The following is a 21432-nucleotide window of genomic DNA, read 5'->3' as shown; positions in this document are numbered from 1 at the left end:
GAAGCTGGGAAACTTGGCTGGTTTGTCCTTTTGGGCACAAATATTGCCTAGTGGCTACTGCAGGGACAATGAATGAGGCCTTCTGGGATCATCTGGGAGAATGCAGGCAAGCCCTCTTCTCTCAGCCGTGGCTCACCTTCATCTGCAGAAAGGAGACCGTGAAATACTGGCCTACCTTTAAGGCCTGTTGCAAGAATGGGTGAGTAAATGCTTGTAAAGCAATATTCTCAAGCACTACCAAACTATGTCAGCAGCATAAGGCATTGGTTAGGAGCGGTGGACTCTTATCTGGAAAACCAGGTTTGATTCCCCACTCCTCCACATGAGCGGTGGACTTTTATCTGGTGAACTGGATCTGTTTCCCCTGCTGGGGGACCTTGGGCTAGTCACAGTTCTCTCAGAACTCTCTCGGCCTCACCTAGAAGAAGAAGAAGAAGAGGAGTTTGGATTTATATCCCCCCTTTCTCTCCTGCAGGAGACTCAAAGGGGCTTACAATCTCCTTTCCCTTCCCCCCTCACAACAAACACCCTGTGAGGTGGGTGAGGCTGAGAGAGCTCCGAAAAGCTGTGACTAGCCCAAGGTCACCCAGCTGGCATGTGTGGGAGTGCACAGGCTAATCTGAATTCCCCAGATAAGCCTCCACAACTCAAGCGGCAGAGCGGGGAATCAAACCCGGTTCCTCCAGATCTGAATGCACCTGCTCTTAGCCACTGCTCTTAGCCACCATGCCACTGCTGCTCCCTACCTACCTCGCAAGGTGTCTGTTGCAGGAAGAGAAAGAGCTTGTCAGCTGCTTTGAGACTCTTTATGGTTGAGACTCTTTATGGTTGAGAAACGCGGAATATAAATCGCAACCCTTCTTCTTCTCATTTGTTTTGTAGAAGCTGCGTACGTAGACATGTCCAAAGGTTAGTGGACTTTATTGACAAAGGCCCTTTTAAAGGATGGCTTCAGGGACCTTTCATGAGGTTCATGGTGGGGAGGCAAAGACCCCTAGGTTGACCTACTCTAGGATCCTCTTTCGGTGTGCAAGGCAGTGGAGGGGAGACTCTTCACTTTACACTTCCATATGCGTTTCCTAATGTCAAATTTCCTTCGCCTGCTTCTCTCTCCGCCTTCCCTGACATTTCTCCTTCGATCTGCTTTTTCTCCCCTGAGGTCGGCCTGCCCTGTCCCTGCACCCATTGGGAGCCCCCTCTTGTTTCATTCAGAACTGCAGTGACATCTTTTCAGCTTCCCTTCCCCTCCCATTCACTGCCTCTGCCCCCCTTTCTTTAAAGCTCCCCCCATTCATTCCCAGGACGCCTCTGTTCTCCCCCACCCTCGTCCCTTGACTACCCACCCTCTCTCAAGAAGCAGCTGGTATGCTAATGAACGCCAGGCAGAAAGGGACAGACCATGAGGGGGGATAGAAAAAGAGGGGCCCGTGCCCTCCACATGCTAAATAAATCTATGCCAGGAGTAGCAGCTCCGAACAAAGAGCCGTCCCCCTCCCCCGCCTTTCCCTCTCCAACCCAGCACCCAAATCCCACCACCTTTTCACATTTAAATCTATTAAACAGGGGACCAAAGGAGCTCCCCGGTATTCATAGCGTTGCATTAAAATGGAGAAGAGAGCCCAACCCAACTCTTTCCGTCCATCTCCCACTCAAAAAAAGGCACTAGGAAGGCGCTGCGACTGTAAGACTCCCCTGGCCTTTCACACGGCGCAGGAGGAGGCATTAGGACTGTGCGGAATTTGCACAGTGTTACGGTTGTAGGACTGCCTCTTTGGGCAGCAGGGCGGACAAAAGCCCCTGCCGGGAGATTGTCTGACTTTGCTTGGACTGCTTAATTCATTTTCTCGTTGATGCTAGTTTACTAGCGACGCTACCTGTTTTTTTTGGCATCTGGGGCCCTTTCAACTGAGGGGTGCCTGGAGGGCTTCCATGAGAGCATCTGTACCGCTGAATGAGCTTCCCTGAAAGAAAGTTGGTTTTGGATGCTACCAATTTTACTTAGACCCCTTCCGCACATGCAGAATAAAGCATTTTCAACCCACTTTCAATGCACTTTGCAGCTGGGTTTTGCTGTGCGGAATTGCAAAATCCACTTGCAAACAAAGTGCATTATTCTGGAAACAAATCTATGGCTCATTCCGCACATGCAGAATAATGCACTTTCAAACTGCTTTCAGTGATCTTTGAAGCTGTGTGGAATAGCAAAATCCACTTGCAAACAGTTGTGAAAGTGGTTTGAAAACGCATTATTTTGCGTATGCGGAAGGGGCCTATGTGTGGAAGGGGCCTTAGAGTTGGGGGAATTCTTTGTCAGGGTGGAGTGGGACAAGCCCTCACCAGTGTCCATGGTGAACTGGATGTGGCCTCTGAAGCCCACCCCTCAATGGTTTTCTAGGTTCAGCATTTCCATGGCGGGAGCTCAGGCCACCCTCCACAGGCCTGCCCACAGTACAGAGGTCACGAAACTCTTTTGTGCAATGTGGCCTCTGTGGCTGTACTGTGATAAAAATGCCTTGTGCTTCTTGGCTATTTCACTACTGGTTACAGGCTGATGGATTTATCCAGCTGGTGATTAATGCTGGAGATTTACCAGCAAAAGCCATTCACAACTGACAGAAATGGAGTTCACCAAATGTGGGCGCTGATGTGAATTTGTAGTATCCTCACCTTGTGAAATATCTGAGACATTTCAAGGGAATCTGAAGCAGTCTTCATGGACCTGGGAGATCTCAGAGAAGGACTTTGTGTAGCCCTGGGCTCCTGGACCGAAAATGGAATCTTGAACTTGTTGCAATTTGCCTTTAGAAAATTCAAAACCTGTGTGTGTGTGTGTGTGTGTGTGTGTGTGTGTGTGAGAGAGAGAGAGAGAGAGAGAGAGAGAGAGAGTGATTGTTACCTGTGATCACATGTCTTTGTCTATTATTATCTCTGGCCCAACAAAGCCATGAATCAATTCTCATCCGTTTTGGTGAGGTTAGGTGGGATCAGGAGGTGCTTGAGAAAAACCAGGGATGCATCTCCTCATTGGGTCTGTAGGGAACCCAAGTTCATGCCTCTGCCATAGGAGTATGTTTGGCTTGTGTCTCCCAACATTTTGAGATTGTCCTTCCTTCATGGCAGCCATTTTGGGGTAGTCCCCACTCGTCATTCTCAACATTCCTGAAGTGCTTACAGGCTTGACAAAGCTGGGAACTAGAATTAGACAGTTTCATAAAGGATGGAGCTATCCAAGACTCCATCCAAGCTAGCCTGGCACCAAATTAGGAGGACAACAAAGAGTCTTGTTAGTGCCTTGCAGAGGGGTCAGTGGCTAGCACCCCCCCCCCCCCCCACCCACCCACACACACTACAGTTCCCCAACCTGGACAGTTTTAGGTACCAAGTTAAAGCTGCCTGATTGTACAGGCCTTTTGATGAGCTGATTTGCATATTTTCCATGAAGCGCTTTGTTGAATGTGAAGCAGAAAACTTTATTCCATGTATGAAAACGTCTCGCTTTTTGTCTATATAAGTCCCTAAGATGCATTTGTCACACAAGCAACCCTACTGAAATTGCTGATTTAATCCAAGAGAATCTTTTTATTAGACACTTTTGTGTCTAGACATGGAGCTTCTTGGATAAAAGGCAGAATAAAAACATATAGATAGAGTCTCAATCTTACACTATCCTGGCATTTTTCTGTTAATGCATTGTCGAAGGCCATCACATCCAAAATCAACTGGCTGTTGTGGATTTTCTGGGCTGTGTGGCTATGGTCTGGTAGTTTTTGCTCCTAACGTTTCACCCACATGTATGAAGAAGAAGAATTTGGATTTATACTCCCCTTTCTTTCCTGTAAGGAGACTCTAAGGGGACTTACAAACTCCTTTTCCTTCCTTTCCCCACAAGAGACACCTTGTGAGGTAGGTGGGTGGGGCTGAGAGAGTTCCGAAGAACTGTGATTAGCCCAAGGTCACTCAGCAGGCTTTGTGTATAGGAGTGGGGAAACTAATTCAGTTCACCGGTCCATTGCTCAGGTGAAGGAGTGGTGAATCAAATCCAGTTCTCCAGATTAGAGTCCACCTGCTCTTTACTACTACACCACACTGGCTCTCGCATACTATCTTCACAGAGAGAAATTCATCTCACTGTGACATGCCTCTGAAGATGCCAGTCATAAATGCAGGCAAAACATTAGGCACAAAAACCAACAGACCATGGCTATACAGCCCAGAAAACCACAACAGTAATTTGTCTGTCACTTTAATTATCTTTAAAAAGTCCTGTCAACAGGTGGCAAATGTTAAAACCATAATAATACCAACAGAAATAAAAGCAAAAATAGCCAGTATTTCAAAACCATCAGTTTAAAGCTTTCAGTTAAAATCTCACAGACATCAGTCACCTTCTAAATTTGGCAGTATTCATGAATGTTCTACTCAGGGCCTGTATGAACACAGCAGTGGGGCCAATATAGCAAAGAAATGGGATGAATGGTTTGCCTTTTAGCCAACAAATCAATTGATTTGGTTAAATACATTTGCATGTTAGACAAACTCTAAACAGAAGTTTCTTATTGTGATCCAGAAGGCAGCTTTAATAACAGGAGTCTTGTCAAATCTTAAAGAAGGACCACTGTTCATTTTTTTCTGCAACACCTTAACTCTGAGGATAAATTTTAACTCATTAAACTCCTTGCAGCATGCCCTCAAATTGCATATATATATTTGCATGCCCTCAAATTGCATATATATATTTTTGCTTAACTGATTTAAATCATGCATTCTAAGAGGACTGCCAGCTGCGATGTTGGCCAGTCCATACACTAATATCATTTGAAGAAGTCCTGCTGTGTGAACCATCAATGGTTTGATGGGTGGCCATGTCTGTTACGGCCTCCTATGTTGTGGCACTAAGACTGTGGAACTGCCTTCCCCATGAAACACATATGACAACATCCCTCCTATTAGACAGCCAAAACTTCCCTTTTGGGGTTTAGATTTCATTGTTGTGAGTCAGGCTCCTGTTATCATTGGTCTTGCTGGTTTTCCTAATTTGTTTTAAGATGGAGGCTGGCCTTTTGGATTTGGCTTTTAGCTGTGGTTCTTTCTATTCTCCTTTGGCTCCTGGGTCTTAATTTGCTGGTTGAATGTGTAGGGTTATTGACCCCCCTCCCCCCGCCCCCCCAATTTAACCTTGTGAAATGTGTTTTGTAATTTCAGTTTTTAATTGCAGGCCACATGAGACGCTTTGACCTGAAAAATGGGTACGTTTAAAATAAAACTAATAACATTAAATAAAATGCGCAGAGGAGACCAAGGTGGCATCTCTGAAGCAGGGTCTCACTAAAGAAGATATGCAGGGTGAACCCCCAAATGCCACTCACAGACTCCAATGCATCGATGCCTGAGCAACTGCCCCCCCGATCTTGGTTGGTACCTGCAGTGGCAGGTGCCTTGCAAAAGGAGGCACTGGGGGTTCTGTGGGCCCTTTGCCTAAAGAAAAGCTCTGTTTAGGAATGCAACTTGGATGTGGGGGAGGTGGAGGCGGGTCTGCTCCGATGCCCCACTGAGACCCCATTCTTTCCCAGCTGGAGCATCTTGTATTCACTAGGCCTCTTACCAACCCAGTGCTCCTTTTAATCCTCCCCCTGTCTCCTCGGTTCCCTTTCAGGCCTCCTGGCCAATGGGAGTGGGAGATGAGCTCTCCTTTCCAGGAAGGAAATTGAAAAGCGAGCGCTAAAGGGTGGGAAGGAAGAGGGGGGTGGGCTGTGGGGAGAGACAGTCCCCGGGTGGAGGTGCCAGTCATCAGGTTCTCAATGGCCCCATTCACCCTGCCCAGCCACACAGAAAATCGGGGTCACCAGCATCTCTGGCCTGCCTCGAGACAACTGTTGCTTTATTCTTTTTAATTGCTGGAAAGTACAGAGCCGGCCCCCTTTTGGTTGGGTGTGTGTGTGTGTGGGGAGAGGTTGTTTCATTGGGAAGGGGCGGGGGGGGGGGCAGGGGCAAGACCTATGCACACCAAGGAAACCGGAGTGAGTGTCAGGGATGGTGGAGCAGGCCACAGGGCAGTAGAAGAGCCATCTGTGGGACCTGAATGATATTTGGCAGAGGGGCACATCCTGCCAGCTGTGGACTTTGGGACCTCTGCAAGAGACCCCCTCCCCCACACATATACTGCTTTAAAAAAGAGAGTCTAAATTATTGAGCAAAGGTGGCCTGTTCAATGTATTGTTGAACAGTGAAATAAAGGTGCGCATAAGGAGACACAGGTACATTAATGCTCGAGCACGCACAGAAACTTGGTACTTGTTAGAGGCCTTCTGCACATAAGAACCCTTGCCTGGTGAAGTGCACAGAGATATTATCTTATGTACAGATCAGAATGGTACATGTGAAAAAGACACATGATTCATTTGACAAAGAACATGCTAATCTGTTTATCTATAAAACGCATTAATGTAATGTAATGTAGTTTTATTTAAATGAGTAATTTTGTACTTGATTGCCTTGCAATCAATATGATTCAAATGTATTTGCATATGCCCAAAAGTGTTGATTGTTGGTGCTGATCATCAATTAAAATCTGCCCTCTGCCAGTTAATCAGTGAAAGTTTTAATCAGAAATCTGTTGCTTAAAAATGTGTCCAGCTATGGAAGGAAGTTTTATGGGTTTGGTAGCCGAATGGATGAAGAGTTCTGAACAAGCTGAAACCTTTCACCATTTGTGTCATTTAGGTTGGTCCTAATAAAATGACTTTTGTGTTTGGGACTTTTGTGTTTGGGATTGTCTTGGATCAATACAATCTAAACTTTAAAATGATGTTTGCAGCTCCCATCCCCCCTTCAGATAATACAGTCAGTGTGCATGGCTCTGTTCAATATGAGCTGAAAAATCCTGCTCATGGTACAAATAGGGGCAAAAACAATTTTGTGCATACAGCTTGTGGAAGGGTACACACACTGCACCTCTAAGATCCATCTTGAATATAAAAGGATCGTGCGTGGGTAATAGGTGCTGAGAAAGACTTTTCTCTGCCTGAGACACTAGAGAGCCGTTGCCAATCAGTCTAGACAATGTTAAGCTAAATCAACTACTGGGAATTGTTTGACTCAGTATAAGGCAGTTTCATTTGGGGGGTGTATGGAAAATGCTCCCCTTCAATATTTTTTGGCTTAGAATGTTATTATGGGTGACACTGTTCATTTCACCCATTTGCACTACATTCCACATTCATTTGTGGGTTTTAATGCCATTTCTGAGCCAGAACCGTGTTTAAAAATGTATGAGTTAATGGGGGAAACTTCAATTCACAGAAACAGAAAATGGCATGTAAATAAAGGCTCACAGCTTCATTTTGTACAAAGGAGAACAAAACCAAAATGGGGCTTTTCAAACGAGCAGAAACGAGATTTTGAAATTGCCCTCCTTTCAATGTGATGCACACACCACGACCACAGGAATCTCTGGGTGAGAAGACAGTCTGGGTACAACCCAGAAGCAAGTTTGAGCTTGGCATGTTCATTGCCGGAGGGCTGCCACATCAAGGGGATTTCCTGGGGTAGATTCAGATAAGAAAACCCTGCTTACTTTTTTTTAACCTTTAAATATATATGGTTATAAAAACGTATAAAATCATATAAAACTGAATATATATGGTTATAAAAACCATGACAGACACCAACAAGGGAAAAATATAAAATTCCCAATCACATGGGGATGGAAGGGTGAAATACAAATCCCATGCATTATAAAATCTGGAATTTTTGGCCCATAGTTGGAGTGGTTTATGGGAGGGGGGGGGGGAATAACCTTTGTATCTCAGGACACATGTAAGTTGCAGTCCCAGAACCAAACTTACAAGCTGTCTTTTTATGAAAATACATTTATATCCAGCTTACTTTGTCCCTTTGGAAAGAGGCTCTAAACAAGCAGAAATAAGTTGTTTATAGATGTGTTGTCCCAGAAGTAAAATCCAGAAACACAGTCCACATAATACCTTTTTATAAAATATCAGCCCAGTGAAACATACCAGCCCTTGGTAACCAAGCACAGTGATCCGATCTGCTGGTCTCTTGCGCCCTCTCCTGATACTTATAAGTAAGGGAAGAATATCAGGATGGTGGGATTTTAAACGGTGGAAGATTAGTTCTGCATGGTTTTCTCTTTTCCCTGCCAAGGTACCTGCCCATTGAGGATACGCTTCATGTATCCAGCAAAGTAGGCTCTATTCCATGAAAGCTTCTGCCATGATTATCAGTTAAGCCGTGAAAAATAATTTCCTTTTTTGCCTCATGAAATTTCTTTTCCTCCTCACTGGAAAAGATCCAAGGCTGGCAATGATTATGCAATTGGCAAAATACTTTGTGCTCTAATCTTTATTCATGTGATCTTCATGCAAAATGGATCTTGGCGGAATGTTGATACCCTTTTGACCCGGGCCTCAAGGACCCCTTCAGATCCAGTTTGGGCTGTTTTTGTTTGTTTAGCTTTAGCATCTTGTGCAATATTTGGGTTCAGCTACCCCTGGAGTTTCTCATCATGCAATATGGGTGTCAGTGGTGGGGTTGTGTTTTAACTGGAGAGAAACTGAGTTGGTTGAAAGTGAAGCACCTCTAGGTCACAAGATCTGTCTCTTGTTCTTTTTCTTTACTCTGCTGCTATATAAGAGCCCTTTTTGCCTCCACCTGTGGTGATATAATTATAAATAAAGCACATATTTCAACAATGCCATAAACCTTCAGTATTCCCAAGTTGGAATTGTTTCTCATGTAATGTTTTGCCAATGGGGAAGCAAGGAAGATTGGTTTCAAGAATGGGTGTGCCTTTAAATTGAATGGTCTGAAGGGTTATAGGGCATCCCTCTCTCTCTGAAGCGCTTTTGTTTTGTAGGAGCATCTTTCCCTAGACCTGTGTTTCTACTTGCATATGTGTAAATAAGGCAGAGGGTACAAAACAAAATCAGTTTCCCAGAAAATCTTTCCCAAAGGAAATTAAGACTCCAGAAATATTGCCTCTTGAACTCCTCATCTCTTGGGGCAGTGAGGACGCAAACAAACCAAAAGCACACTGTGTGGCTCAGTGTAGAAGCCCCTGTTTATTTGAGTTCTTGGTTCATACACAGAAGACTGAATGAAAAATGGATGTTTCTTTTCCATTGGCTGTCTTCACACTTGCTTGGTCTGCGATGGTGACAGGTGGAGAAATTCATCATCCCCTAAGAGAAAGGAAATAAATCAATAACTGAGGCTGGATTGAATACAGAGACTGCGGGGAAGGTGTGTGTGTGTGTGTGGGGGGGGGGGCTTTCCATTCCTTCCTCTGGCTTCGCTGTTCATTTAGACATGCCCCCACCATATGTAGATGCTCTGGATGGGAGTTCCGGATAACAATGCCTTTCAGGAGCTCTTAAAGTCAAGTTAGCTATTATTCTGCTGGAGTGCAGAAAAAGTGCATAATGCTCTATTAGGCACAGAGTTCAACTTATTGGAAAAATCAGCTTATGGGGTGCTGTGGGGTTTCCAGGCTGTATGGCCGTGTTCTAGCAGCATTCTCTCCTGATGTTTCGCCTGCATCTGTGGCTGGCATCTTCAGAGGATCTGATAGAATCTTCAGAGAATGCTGCTAGAACACAGCTGTACAGCCCGGAGACCACACAGCACCCCAGTGATTCCGGCCATGAAAGCCTTCAACAATAAATCAGCTTATCTTTTTCTCAAGAATCAAGTTGGTAACCACTTTGTGTTGCAAACATTGGCTTGATTGTGTGTGCGCCTATAGATGCTGAGGTATCTGAAGATGGTTTGCTGGGGGGTGGGGGGGCTGCTTCAGTATCATGCTCTGTGATGGTCCCTACCCCACCTCATAACTGAATTATGCAGCATAAGGAAAACCATGTCCATTTGCATAGTATAAAGGGATTGGAGAAAATGTAGTTTAAATGCTTTTAAAACCACAAACGGAACATAAGGAACCTCTGTGCTCAGAGACAGTATACCTCTAAGAATTATTGGCACACACACATCCTTGTTATAAATACACCCAACCTTCCTTAAGTCTTTCTTCAGTATCGGTTGAAAGAGGTTGACCATACCGTCAGAGAGGACCCCACAATATTCTTTGCATTCTTTCTCATGGTAAAACTTGTTTCCGTTGCTCCCACACCCTTCAAAGGTCACACATTTGCCCAGGTTTGCATCAAAGGCCCAGTACGTCACTTTACAAGGGTCTCCAGGGCTGATGGGGAGCCGGCAAGATGCTGCAGGGGAGAAAAGAGAGCGTTGCACAAGACTGGTTATTTCTAGTGAAACTCAAACCTAGAACCTTTTGCTCTTCTGCATGGGCTCTGGTTGTGTTTTGCATCTTTCCTTGACAGCTGATTGGCTGGCAAAGTGCTGAGCTCATCTAGGCCCAACACAGCCATGTGTGATGGGAATGCCCGTAGAAACAGATTTGCTTAAGTCTTTGAAGGCCCCTTCCGCACATGCAGAATAGTGCACTTTCAATCCACTTTCACACTTGTTTGAAAGCAGATTTTGCTATTCTGCACAGTAAAATCCAGCTGCAAAGTGCATTTAAAGTGGATTGAAAGTGCATTATTCTGCATGTATGGGCCTAGGTCTGGAAACCTGCCCCTGTGTGACTATAAAGAAAGCAAGTGTTCTCCTTTCTTTGAAAAATGAAATCAACCACAGTTTCCAAGCAAAGTTGACTCCCCACCCCCAGTTTCAGCAGCTGGGCCAAACAACAGGAGACATCTGTAGCCTCTGGTGGGCTTACTGGCTAGCTGATAACTAAAATCTGAATGAGATTGACCTTTTGGCTTTATCTGGCAGGAGAAGTTCTGTCTTTCTCCTCCTGGCTTCATTTCTGTTTATCTTAACACTGAAAGTTCTTCGTAGGACCAACTTTGCTTTCTAGCTTCATCCAGCCCATAGTTTCCTTACCCTCGGTCCTGCATGTTTGAAGACAGGCCTTCTCTGTGTGGAAATTGTTGCCATTTCCAAGGCAGCCCCCGTAGAGGAAGGTTTCGCATGTCTGAGAAGAGGAATTGTAGAAATAACGAGACGACATGCCCAGGCAAGGACCAGCATCCACCTTCTGTCGACAATAATCTGGAAGCATCAAAAGGGGTTTGAGATGGAACAGAGCAGTGGTGTTTGTTGTGGGGGGGGGGGGGAAGGGCAAGGAGATTGTAAGCCCCTTTGAGTCTCCTATAGGAGAGAAAGGTGGGATATAAATCCAAACTTCTTCTTCTGTCCACAGGTGGCTGCCACAGTCTTGTCCCCTTAGCCTGTATGATGTCCTTGTCCCCAAAATCCTGCAGAGGAAGTTTTCTGTTTTGGAAACTGACCTTCTTTATTGGCTGTCAACTTGTTGAGTGACCCATCGGCAGAGCCTTCTTCCTCAAACAATGTTGTTCTTCGAACTCTTGCCTGATGAAAGAAGGAGAACATTCTGTAAGTGGTTACTGTAGTGCAGGAGTCTGCAACCTGTGGCTCTCCAGGGGCTGATGGGAATTGTCGTCCATGAACATCTGGAGAGCCATAGGTTGCAGACCCCTGCTGTAGTGGAAGCACAAGGTTTGGGCAGCCAACCTTGGCTGTTTTCTGCTTGGTCCACCTTCTTGCGGTTTTTAATCTGAGCGAGGAAGGTGGAAAAAGCTTCAGAGGTTTGCCTTCTGGAAGGCAGCTGGAGATGCATACAAGTGGGGCCAAGCTCCCCTTCTCTTGTAGAGAAGAATCCCCAGCGAATAGCAAGACTCTAACAGAGAGGTTTCCACCTACCTGTGGTTCAGTTTCAACTGGAGGAGGAACACACTCCCCTGAGGAAAGAGGTCAGTTTGAGAGGTGTTACTGGAGGGCAAAGATTGACATTATCTAGTAAGAGTCAGCAATTAGAACTCTTTCGGTCAAATCTGCCCCCCAAAGCATATAATATGACCCCCTCCAGTTATTCCCTTCCAAAAATGTGAAGGGATGGCATCTATAACAGGATGTCATGCCAGCAGAACATGGGGGGGGGGGATCAATGTGGAGTCTTGGCCATTACTGTTCTTCCCCTCCTCTGAAAGGATATCCAGCAAAGATACCATAAGGAACTTTATTGAGTAATCTTGTGAAAGCATCCTCATGCAGTACGTTGTCTGCTTTGGGGACATATTCAAAAAGTAGGGATATTTTTTTCCTGGATGGGTTGAGCCCAAGTTAATAGTTCAAACCGTATGATTATACAGTGGGGGTACAAAGGTGTCTAGCTGTACGCTATTAATTATGTATGTCACGTGTTAAGTGTGTATGTCAAAAAAAATTTCTGTGTTGGTTAAAATTTGTATTGATAATGATCTTACATCAATACATCTAATTCTCAGCATAGTCCATTTGTGGATGCTTAAAATTGGAGGATGGAGCCATGAACAGAGGCTACAGATGTTTCTGCAAATCTGAGAAAAGCCCTAGGTTTGCACAAAAGCATGAAATCTGTTTTAAAAGAATGATTTAAACTGCTTCCCCACCCCCAAACAATTGAAGAAGCACATGTACTTTTAAGAAGGAAATCTCTCTCAGTGGCAATGGTGAGTGTTGCTAAGCAACCACAACAATATTGCCAGCTTTCAAACCCAGGGTTCTATCTATAAAAAGAAGGGGGAGAGTCCCCTCCAGGACTATTTGGGCTTTTCAGTCTACCCTTTCCCCCTTCCTCTTGTCCTGGAGAGAGGACTCATCAGGGCCATAGCTAGCAATAACCACTAGGCAACTTGCTGCCATGCAGTTTGCACAAGTCTCCCAGGTGTTGTGTTGGCTACCAGATGATGCCACACAACTTTTCTGGGTTCAGTAGCTCTTCCTGTACAGTTTGTGGGACTTGACTGGGTCATGCAGCAGCCACCAGAGGAACCACCTGTGCAACATGCTATTGCTCACCTGTTGTTGCTTGACCAGACTTTTTCCAGGGAGGGGCCGCCAGGAGGAGGGAAGGAGGGAAATCTGAGAGGCCATGTGGTGTAGTGGTTATAGTGTCAGAATAAAATCTGGAAGACCCAGGTTCAGTTCCCAGCTTTGTTGAGGGAACTTCCTGAGAGGCCCTGGGCCAGTCCCGTACTCAGCCTAATCTATCTCTTAGGGTTGTTGTGAGGATAAAATAAAAGAGAGGAGATTAATATAAGTTGCTTTGGATCCCCGTTGGGAGACAAGCGGGCTATGAATGAAGTAAATAAACAATGAGGCTGAGGACTAGGGGAGCAGATAGAAGAAAGGTTGGCTAGAGGGTGGAAAGAAGACAAAGACGTAAGTAGAAGGGAGACGATGTGGGGGCTGCCAGGAGAAGATACGGGGGCAATAAAGTGATTGCCAGAACTCCACACTCTGAAAATGTTCGCTTTTGAATAACTAAAATGGTAAAGTTTCCCCTTCAGTCGTGTCCAACCCTGGGGTACCACTGCAAGCAGTGATTTCATAGGCAAGCCATTTTGGTGGGGTAATTTGCCATTGCTTTCCCTGGCTATTCTTTACCCCCTAGCTATGAGCTAGGTACTCATTTACCGACCAAGGAATGGGTGGATGGCTGAGTTGACCATGAGCCAGCTGCCAGGATATCTGACCCACAGGGGGCTCGAACTTCTGACTGTGTGAGTGGCAGTGCAAGCACTTAACCACTACGCCATGCGGCTCCTCATGAATAACTAGTCATTACTAATTGAATGACATTTCTTATCAATGACTAGTCTATCTGGCATTCAGTCTAACTTACTGGACAATTAAGTCATAACAGGTGATCTTCAAATAAACTGTTTTGTTGTTTTCTTTGTGGAATTTAACCTTGGATACATCTAGTATTCTGTACCTAGCTGAAATGCCCCCCCCTCCCTTCAACTGAAATGCCCTCCGCCCAACTCACGAGCTTGCACCCCTCCCTTAACCCAAGTTTGCCTTTATTAATCAGAGTGCTGATAGAGTCTTCAGGGATTCCCAAATCCAGAGCAAACTGTCTGAACTCAGCCATGAGATCCTCTCTCAACTCCGAGCTTCTTCCTGAAAGAGAATGAAATATGTGAAATATGGTTTGCCTTATATGCGTCTTTGGGGCTAGGGAATGTTAGGGACATCTGAGTTTAAATCTCTGTGAAGCTCGCTGGGTGACTTTGAACTAGTTACTCTCTTACAGTCACGAAATCCCACTGGGGTTTATGACATAAAATTTTTTTTGGGGGGGGGCAGAATACAGAGGTTAGTTTCCTTGGAGAAAATAGCTGCTTCGGAGGGTAGGCTCTATGGCACAGGTGTCCAACTCTGGCACCAATTGGCCATGCCAGCAGAGGCTGATGGGAATTGTAGTCCATGAACATCTTAAGCACCAGAGTTGACCACCCCTGCTCTATGGCATTATACTCTGCTGAGGTTCCTCCCATCTCCAAACCCTGCCCTCCCCCAAATCTACTGGAATTTCCCAATTCCAAGTTGGCAGCCTTAGGAGGAGAGATTTCACTTTTATGATATACCATAGAGTTTGCCCTCTGAAGCCAGCCACCATTTCCTCTGAAGTTTGTCCTCTGAAGCCACCAGGGCCAGGCGAATTGATCGCTATAGTTTGGAGATCAGTTGTAATGATGAACTTCAAGCCCCATCTGGAGATTACATAACTAGGCAGCTGGTTGAACAGCACAAATGCTAATGACATTTTAAAAAGGCTTCCCCGTAAGGCAAAAAGAGAGATATAATGGGGACCATGTTTTCCTCGGGAGGAGGAACTGGCAACAGGGGACAATTTATATGCTATTGCTAGCAGAGTGAACCAGAGCGAATGTGAATACACTTGGTGACAGGATGCTAAGATGAAAGGAGAGAGACTGTGGTTCAGTGCAAAACACCAGCTTTATATGCAGGAGGTCTCAGCCGGATGGACTACTGGTCTGACTCTGTATAAGACAGCTTCACGTCTTCACTTAGCTGGCAATCAGGATCGGGTGAACCTTGACCTCATCTCATAAGCTAGATGCTGTACTGCCATTTGGGGTTTCCATACCATAAATCTTGGCTGTGGTGGTCAATCCACGGGTGCTGCTCTTCTTCGACACGATGATAGCATATTCATTGTAGTTGGTGCGAACCACAAAGCTCTCAATATTTGCATCCCATTCTAGAACAGAAGACAACATTGGGTGCTCTTGTAAGGAAACACTCTGGAAGAGGCTAAATTGGTAGAGCAATGCTACTTGTTATTCTGAGCTTCCATTCTTCTCCTGAGCTTCCATTACAGAAAATGGAACTTGATCTCAAACTCAACTTCCTGAGCATCCATTTCATTTGAAAAAAATGAAAAAACAAAACAGGTTTCGAGGTCTATTAATCACTAGCATAAACTAGAACATTTGTGGTGTAATTTCAAACGGTAGAGAGAGCTCCAAGCAAGTGCTCTAGTAGTAGAAGAAGAAGAGTTTGGATTTATATCCCCCCTTTCTCTTCCATAAGGAGTCTCAAAGGGGCTTAAAATCTCCTTTCCCTTCTCCACCCCAACAAACACCCTGTGAGGTGGGTGGAGCTGAGAGAGCTCCAAAGAGCTGTGACTAGCCCAAGGTCACCCAGCTAGCATGTGTTGGAGTGCACAGGCTAATCTTAGTTCCCCAGATATTCCTCCACAGCTCAAGTGGCAAAGCGGGGAATCAAACCAGGTTCTCCAGATCACAGTACGCCTGCTCTTAACCACTACACCACTGGAGAGGGGTGAATGGGTGTCATTCTTGCCCCTCCTAGTGAGATTAGAATTATGTCAAAATTAGGAAGAACCCTTCTCGGCACTCAGAAAAAATTAGTAACCACTTCTAGAAAAGTGGTGAGAACTGGTTGGATCCCACCTCTGGGAAGACCCCAGAATTCTCCACCCTTTAAAAGACTAAAATGTAGAAGCCAGGATTGCCAAGAGGCTCTCAGGGGGGAAAAAATCCTGTAGTGAAGAAGACTTAATGAGATGCTGTTTGCTTCCATGACAAAAGACTCCACCACATTTCTAATCATTGTTTTCTATTAAAGGGACAGGACATTTTTCTCCAGATCAGCTGAGAAGGAGAAGAATGTGAACATTGAATGTCAAACAGTTGAAGAGCACATGGAAGAGTCTTGGTTGTCCTAAACTTACTGGGGTTATAGTAGGTGAGTTTTCCTGGAATGTCAGTCTTCTGGTATTGCCCAGTGACCTGAGAGCAGATCCCGTGCCTGGAAAGGAAGGAAGGAGGGCAGATCAGAATTCTCCTTGCATCCTTAGAAAATGTCACACTTAACTGTTATTATTGTTTTGCAATTGATCTCATCCCAAAATACAGCAGATATGCAGCCTATATCTTATGTGATATTTCAGCCTTCCTGGACCAAACCCAAGATCTGTCTAGGGCACCATCTCATTTTGCACATTGACCATTCAGGTGCCTTCAAGAAGCTCACAGGCAAGGCATGAATGCAATACCCGACATTGTTTTCCAGATGCAACTGATTTTCAGAAGTGCACTGCCTTTGAATGAGAAAGGTTCCATTGAGAGATGTACCCAAATACGTGTGGGTGAACTCGTCCTCCATGAATTTGCCTCATCTGCTTTTAAATCTGCTTGAGCCAGTAGCATCTTGTGGCAGTGGGTTCCACCAGTTAATAATGCATTGTATAAAGAAATACTTCCTTTTGTCTGTCCTGAATCTACAAGATAGCCATTTCATTTGGTGAATCAATCTCTCTGAGTGCTTTCTCCATACCAGTCGTAATTATAAACCTTCATCCATTCCCTAGTGTGCTTTTTTCCCAATCCAAAGGCCCCAGACTCTCAAACCTTTTTTTCCTAAAGAAAGTCCTTGACTTCTTGACTTATGGTTGCCCTCTTCTGCCCCTTTCCCAGCTTTGCAATCCAGTTTTGGAGATGCCATGACCAGAACTGCAAACAGTATGCCATAGGCAGCTGAACCCTAGATCTGTACAACACCATTTCAATATTTATTTCTCACCAGCAATCTGTTCTTTTGGCTTAAAATGTTTTTGTTAGTACGAACCTCAGGACCTTGGAAATTAGCTACCATCTTCCAGATGAAAGCTCTCTATTTGTAGGGGAAACTATTTCAAAACTCCCTTATCTCTTCCCCTGTCCTGTATCCATAGCGGTTTGCATCTGCCCAAGTACATTTCAGCATTTGAAAAGAAACCCTTTGCCCAACCTGCAACATGCTTCTAGCCCTGTAGGAAAAGAAGGATGAAGGAAAAGTAATCCTTCATGGAGTGTAAAATGAAATCTCCAGGCTCAGAGGCAGCATACCTCTGAATAGAAGATCCTGGGGAACAGCTAACAGGAGCGAAGGCTATTGCCTTCAAGCCTTCCTCGTTGGCTTGTCACAGGCCCACTCCGCACGGGCCAATAAACACTAGTTTAGAACAGGGAAAAAAACATTGGGGGGGGGGGCACTTCACACAGATCTTACCCCTAAAGCAAGTCTGCCCCGTGTTATTTCCCTCAAACTGTTTTTTTTTTTGAGAATCGTGCTATTCACGAGTCTTTTGAAAAATCCAGGGTTGCGGCTGCTAGTGGGCGAACGGCCAGGCAGAAGGCAATTTATTCACCTCTGTTTTCCTGTTTTTTAAATTTCGCAGCTTACAACTGAGTAGCCATGCAGGTGCAGCTAGTCGTGTTGTGGTATCGTGAGACGTAGGCATGGCTGTGGGGGTTCATTTGTGCATGCCTGCATAGCTATGCATTGGTGGGAGGTAAATAAAAAAATAGACAGCAACCCGCATTGTTTCTGTGGGCTCCAGTTGTTGACTGCAAGAATGCATGTGAATGCGAAAACAGGAACACAGGTTGCTTTATCCTGACTGCAACTCGCTATGCTGGCAGGGGCTGATGGGAATCGTAGTTCATGAACATCTGAGGCACCAGAGTTGGACACCCCTGCGCACAGGTGGGATCCAATCAGTTCTCACCACTTCTCTAGAAGTGGTTACTAATTTTTTTCTGAGTGCCGAGAAGGGGTGACTAAAGCAACCGCCCTGCCCAATAGGGACTGGAGGTGCGTGTGTGCGGCGGCGCCACTGTTTGAATCCCACCACCATCGGAACCTGTTATTAAAATTTTTGGATCCCACCACTACCCTTGCGCTATACATTTGCTGTGTGGAGTGGCCCCTAGACTGGTGCAGTATACTGGTTAGAGTGTTACACCAGGATCTTCTGGAAGACCTGAGTTCAGACCCTTTGCTCTACCATGAAACATGCTGGATGATCTTGGTCACTCTCAGTCTAACCTCCCTCAAAGGATTGTTGTGAGGGCAAAATAGAGGAAGGGAAGCCTGAACTCTTTGGGGAACGGGAAGGATAAAAATGTATTAAATCAATAGCAACAAAGGGATGTTCTCTTGCGTTTTTGGCAAGAAGATAAGAAGAGCTTACCTGAGCCTTGTGGTGGTCATGCTGATCTCCCTGTCCGACTGACCCGGCCCCACAACCATCGTCCCCATGGTGTATCGGTCCTTATATTTTTTCAGCCAGGGGCAGGTTGAGCCAACAACAATATCATACCATTTCCCATAGAACTAGGAGGGGGGAAAAGAGAGTGTTTCGCCAGACCTTCAGAAAAAGGTTGAAACAAACAAACTAGAAGCAACAGGCATTGAACTCATGGGCCTGTGACTGATCAACAAAGCAGGTGCTTTTCCACTGAGCTATAGAAAAACAGCAACACCCGCCTGCATATGCGAGAGGCTCAGGGAAGTTAATGCACGAACGGCTCACAAAATCGAGCTGTGAGCCTACAGGAGTTCTAGCAGGTATATTTTAAACCTGGATCTTCTGTAAGTGTAATTTTAAAGATGTATAATGTTTTATGTACTGTTTTATTGGACATTGTTTTATTGGATGGATTGTTTCATTAGATGGTGAAAATCGCCCTAAGCCTCTGGGGAAAAGCAGTGAATAATACCAATTATGAATAAATAAATTTAATAGGCCAACAGCAGCCCAAAAATCTTGATTGGCTCTTTTTCTAAACCAAACTCCTTTTCCCCAATACATTTATAAAGACGTATGTGCATAGCCAGCATGGAGTAGTGGTGACAGCGGTAGACTGCGATCTGGGGGCTCCTGGTTGAAATCCTTACTCTGCCATGGAATTTAACCTAGGATGAGTCATTCTCTAACCTACCTCGCAGGTGGCTGTGAGGTTCCAGGTTATTATTACAATTATTATTAATTTCATTTCTATGCTGGCCTTCCCCTCGTGGGCTTAGGGTGGCTTCCAACACATTAATACATAATAATTCATTTAGTGAGTAGCTAAAGGAAAGAGACATTTTATTGCAGGTTTAATTCACTCTTCAGCATCTCCAGTTATAAGATTACAGGGGCCGGGGTCTGGAAAAGACCTCTCTGTACCTGAAATACCAGGTAACTGGTAAGCACCATTGCGTCAAATGGACCAATGGTGGGAATTAGGTTAAGGCCTTTTCGTGTACCTGTGTGGTCTGGGTCTCTACTTTTTCTGGCAATTGCTTTGGATGCATACACACTGTCTCTGGAATCTCTAGCTAAGGGATCTGGTGTAGCAGAAGCATTGGGAAAGACTTTTGCCTGCACGGAGGACAGAGGAGACTGAACTGGATATTGTCCGAGAGACTAGGCAGCTTCTGAGGTTCCTGGTTCATGCAAACTACAACAGGCCATAGCAGTAGAGGAGTTGATAGAGCTGGGAGATTCTTGGTTCAAATCATACCGCTTCCCTGATCCCACAAGCCTTCGATTTTTAGCTAGTAGGTTTTGTAACTTCAGAAGTTTTCCAGCAGCACCATGGACTACAATTCCCTTCAGCCCTTGCCAGCATGACCAATTGGCCATGCTGGCAGGGGCTGATGGGATCTGTAGTCCATGAACAACTGGAGAGCCGCAGGTTGCAGACCCCTGTTTCATTGTCTCGGGGCCTCAATACATCTGTCCTGTTTGCAATATGGAAATAGCTTTTAGGGAGAAGATCATGCAAGCTCCATGCCTTGTAAGCCGAAGTTCCCCAGATTCAGTCACTGGCATCTCCAGTGACAAGGATCTCAGGCAGCAATGGCTGGGAAATACCTAGGGTCTGTCTTGGACCCTAGAAAGATGCTGCCAGTCAGAGTCGGCAATGCTAAGCTTGAAGGATCAAAAGTATGGTTCTATATAAGGCAGCTTCATGGGTTTGCATTCCTTGTTCTAACGTCCTAACACAAAGCAGTTGCCCCTGCCCCTGCCCCTGGAACCCTTACCCTCTCTTCATCAAAATTCTCCTGGACTTGAATATCCTCAGTGGTCAAGACAGGGTTCCCGCTGGATGGGGCAAAAGCTGCCGTGGAGATCAAGAAGAGAAACACCTGGAACTTCATAGCTCTGGGGTTTGTTCTCCTAATGGGCTCCTGAGAAGTAGACCTGGCTCTGGATCACAGTTGTGGTAGTGTTTGCTTGACTGAAGAAATGTGAACTTTGGCCTTCTAAGCGGACAGGGAGGAAGGGGAACGGTTTTGCCTCGGGCTGGTTTGTTTGAGTGTTGCTTGAATATTGAGCAGCCACTAGCAAAAACCCTGTAGTGCATTAAGGAGTGAGGGGATTTAACTGCCTCCCCCCCCCAATCAAATTTAACCAGAGGCAGAAGTGGGGGCAGTTTTACCCCAATTACCCCCTGGCCTTGATCAGCAATGTTTTCTCTTCCTTTTAACATCAGTTTTCGGAGGCAGACCTGCTTCTACATCACCTGCTCCATTGGGTTAAAAGGGGAGGTGATTACCAGAGTGGGGAGTCATGTTGTTTTACATTGCCCACTTCCTTCCCATCTGAACAAAGTTCATGGGGAGCTTTTCAAGGTCACTTTAGTGGTAAGGAGAAAGTTCACCAGGTGCATGTTGTGGGTAGCAAATTTTCCTGTTTCCTACCTGCACCATCATAAATCAAATGTACAGGCTAAGCAGGTGGGGAGCAAGAAGAGATGGGAGCAGAAAACTGAACCCTCATGAAATAGCACTTCAGTCCCTCAGTATCTTAGAAGCTGCTACTGCCAGCCAAAAACCTTTCTTAGCAACCTTCTGCAGCTAACTTCCAACTTAAAACCAGTATCTCCCTGCTTATTTCTAAGAGTGGTATTCCTTTTCAGCTACTTCCCCAGCAGGGTGTGTGTAATTCACATTTCAGAGGCTTGCAGTGACCACCGGCCCCCAAAGGCTGTTTAGCAGTATTCTGTGGCCCACCATCAAATGCCTGAAGGGTTATTCCACAGAAATAAAAGTTATAATTAAGACAGGGGCATTTATCAGATTCTTGCGTGCAATACTAGAATAGGCACCCTTTTGTTCCTCGGTACAAAAAAGGTCTTCTCTGAGCACCTGAAGAATGCATTCTACCTTGTTCCCCTCTGAAAATTAGACCAGATTACTTTGGAGATGCAAAACCTTAAGAATGTTTGCACGGTT

General features: G+C 45.3%; 2 protein-coding genes across 2 annotated transcripts in view; one reads left to right on the top strand and one right to left on the bottom strand.

Annotated features, from left to right (window-relative positions):
* The window catches only part of CCDC183 (coiled-coil domain containing 183), a 46489-nt gene that overhangs the window by 602 nt on the left and 24455 nt on the right, over positions 1-21432 (top strand). The gene's annotated exons all lie outside the window — the stretch shown is intronic.
* On the bottom strand, positions 9061-20419 carry LOC125441953 (alpha-1-microglobulin/bikunin precursor). Its single transcript, XM_048513024.1, has 10 exons — positions 20239-20419; positions 18398-18540; positions 16115-16191; positions 15005-15118; positions 13912-14013; positions 11770-11807; positions 11337-11418; positions 10930-11097; positions 10077-10241; positions 9061-9200 (listed from the first exon to the last, which is right to left on the bottom strand). Exons 1-10 carry the CDS (start codon positions 20353-20355, stop codon positions 9151-9153), a joined length of 1056 nt encoding a protein of 351 aa, XP_048368981.1. The 5' UTR covers positions 20356-20419; the 3' UTR covers positions 9061-9150.

The sequence above is a fragment of the Sphaerodactylus townsendi genome, linkage group LG12 (genome assembly GCF_021028975.2).
Source record: "Sphaerodactylus townsendi isolate TG3544 linkage group LG12, MPM_Stown_v2.3, whole genome shotgun sequence".
NCBI lineage: Eukaryota > Metazoa > Chordata > Lepidosauria > Squamata > Sphaerodactylidae > Sphaerodactylus > Sphaerodactylus townsendi.
The sequence above is the reverse complement of the archived record's forward strand: the minus strand, read 5'-3'. Positions and strand labels throughout refer to the sequence as shown.

Excerpts from the sequence above, each read along its gene's own strand:
- LOC125441953 (XM_048513024.1), bottom strand. The coding sequence starts at position 20,355 with ATGAAGTTCCAGGTGTTTCTCTTCTTGATCTCCACGGCAGCTTTTGCC. Across the intron at positions 11,098-11,336 it reads GTTGACAGCCAATAAAGAAG|ATTATTGTCGACAGAAGGTG; the intron begins GTCAGTTTCCAA and ends TGATGCTTCCAG. Across the intron at positions 10,242-10,929 it reads TCAAACATGCAGGACCGAGG|CATCTTGCCGGCTCCCCATC; the intron begins GTAAGGAAACTA and ends TCTCCCCTGCAG.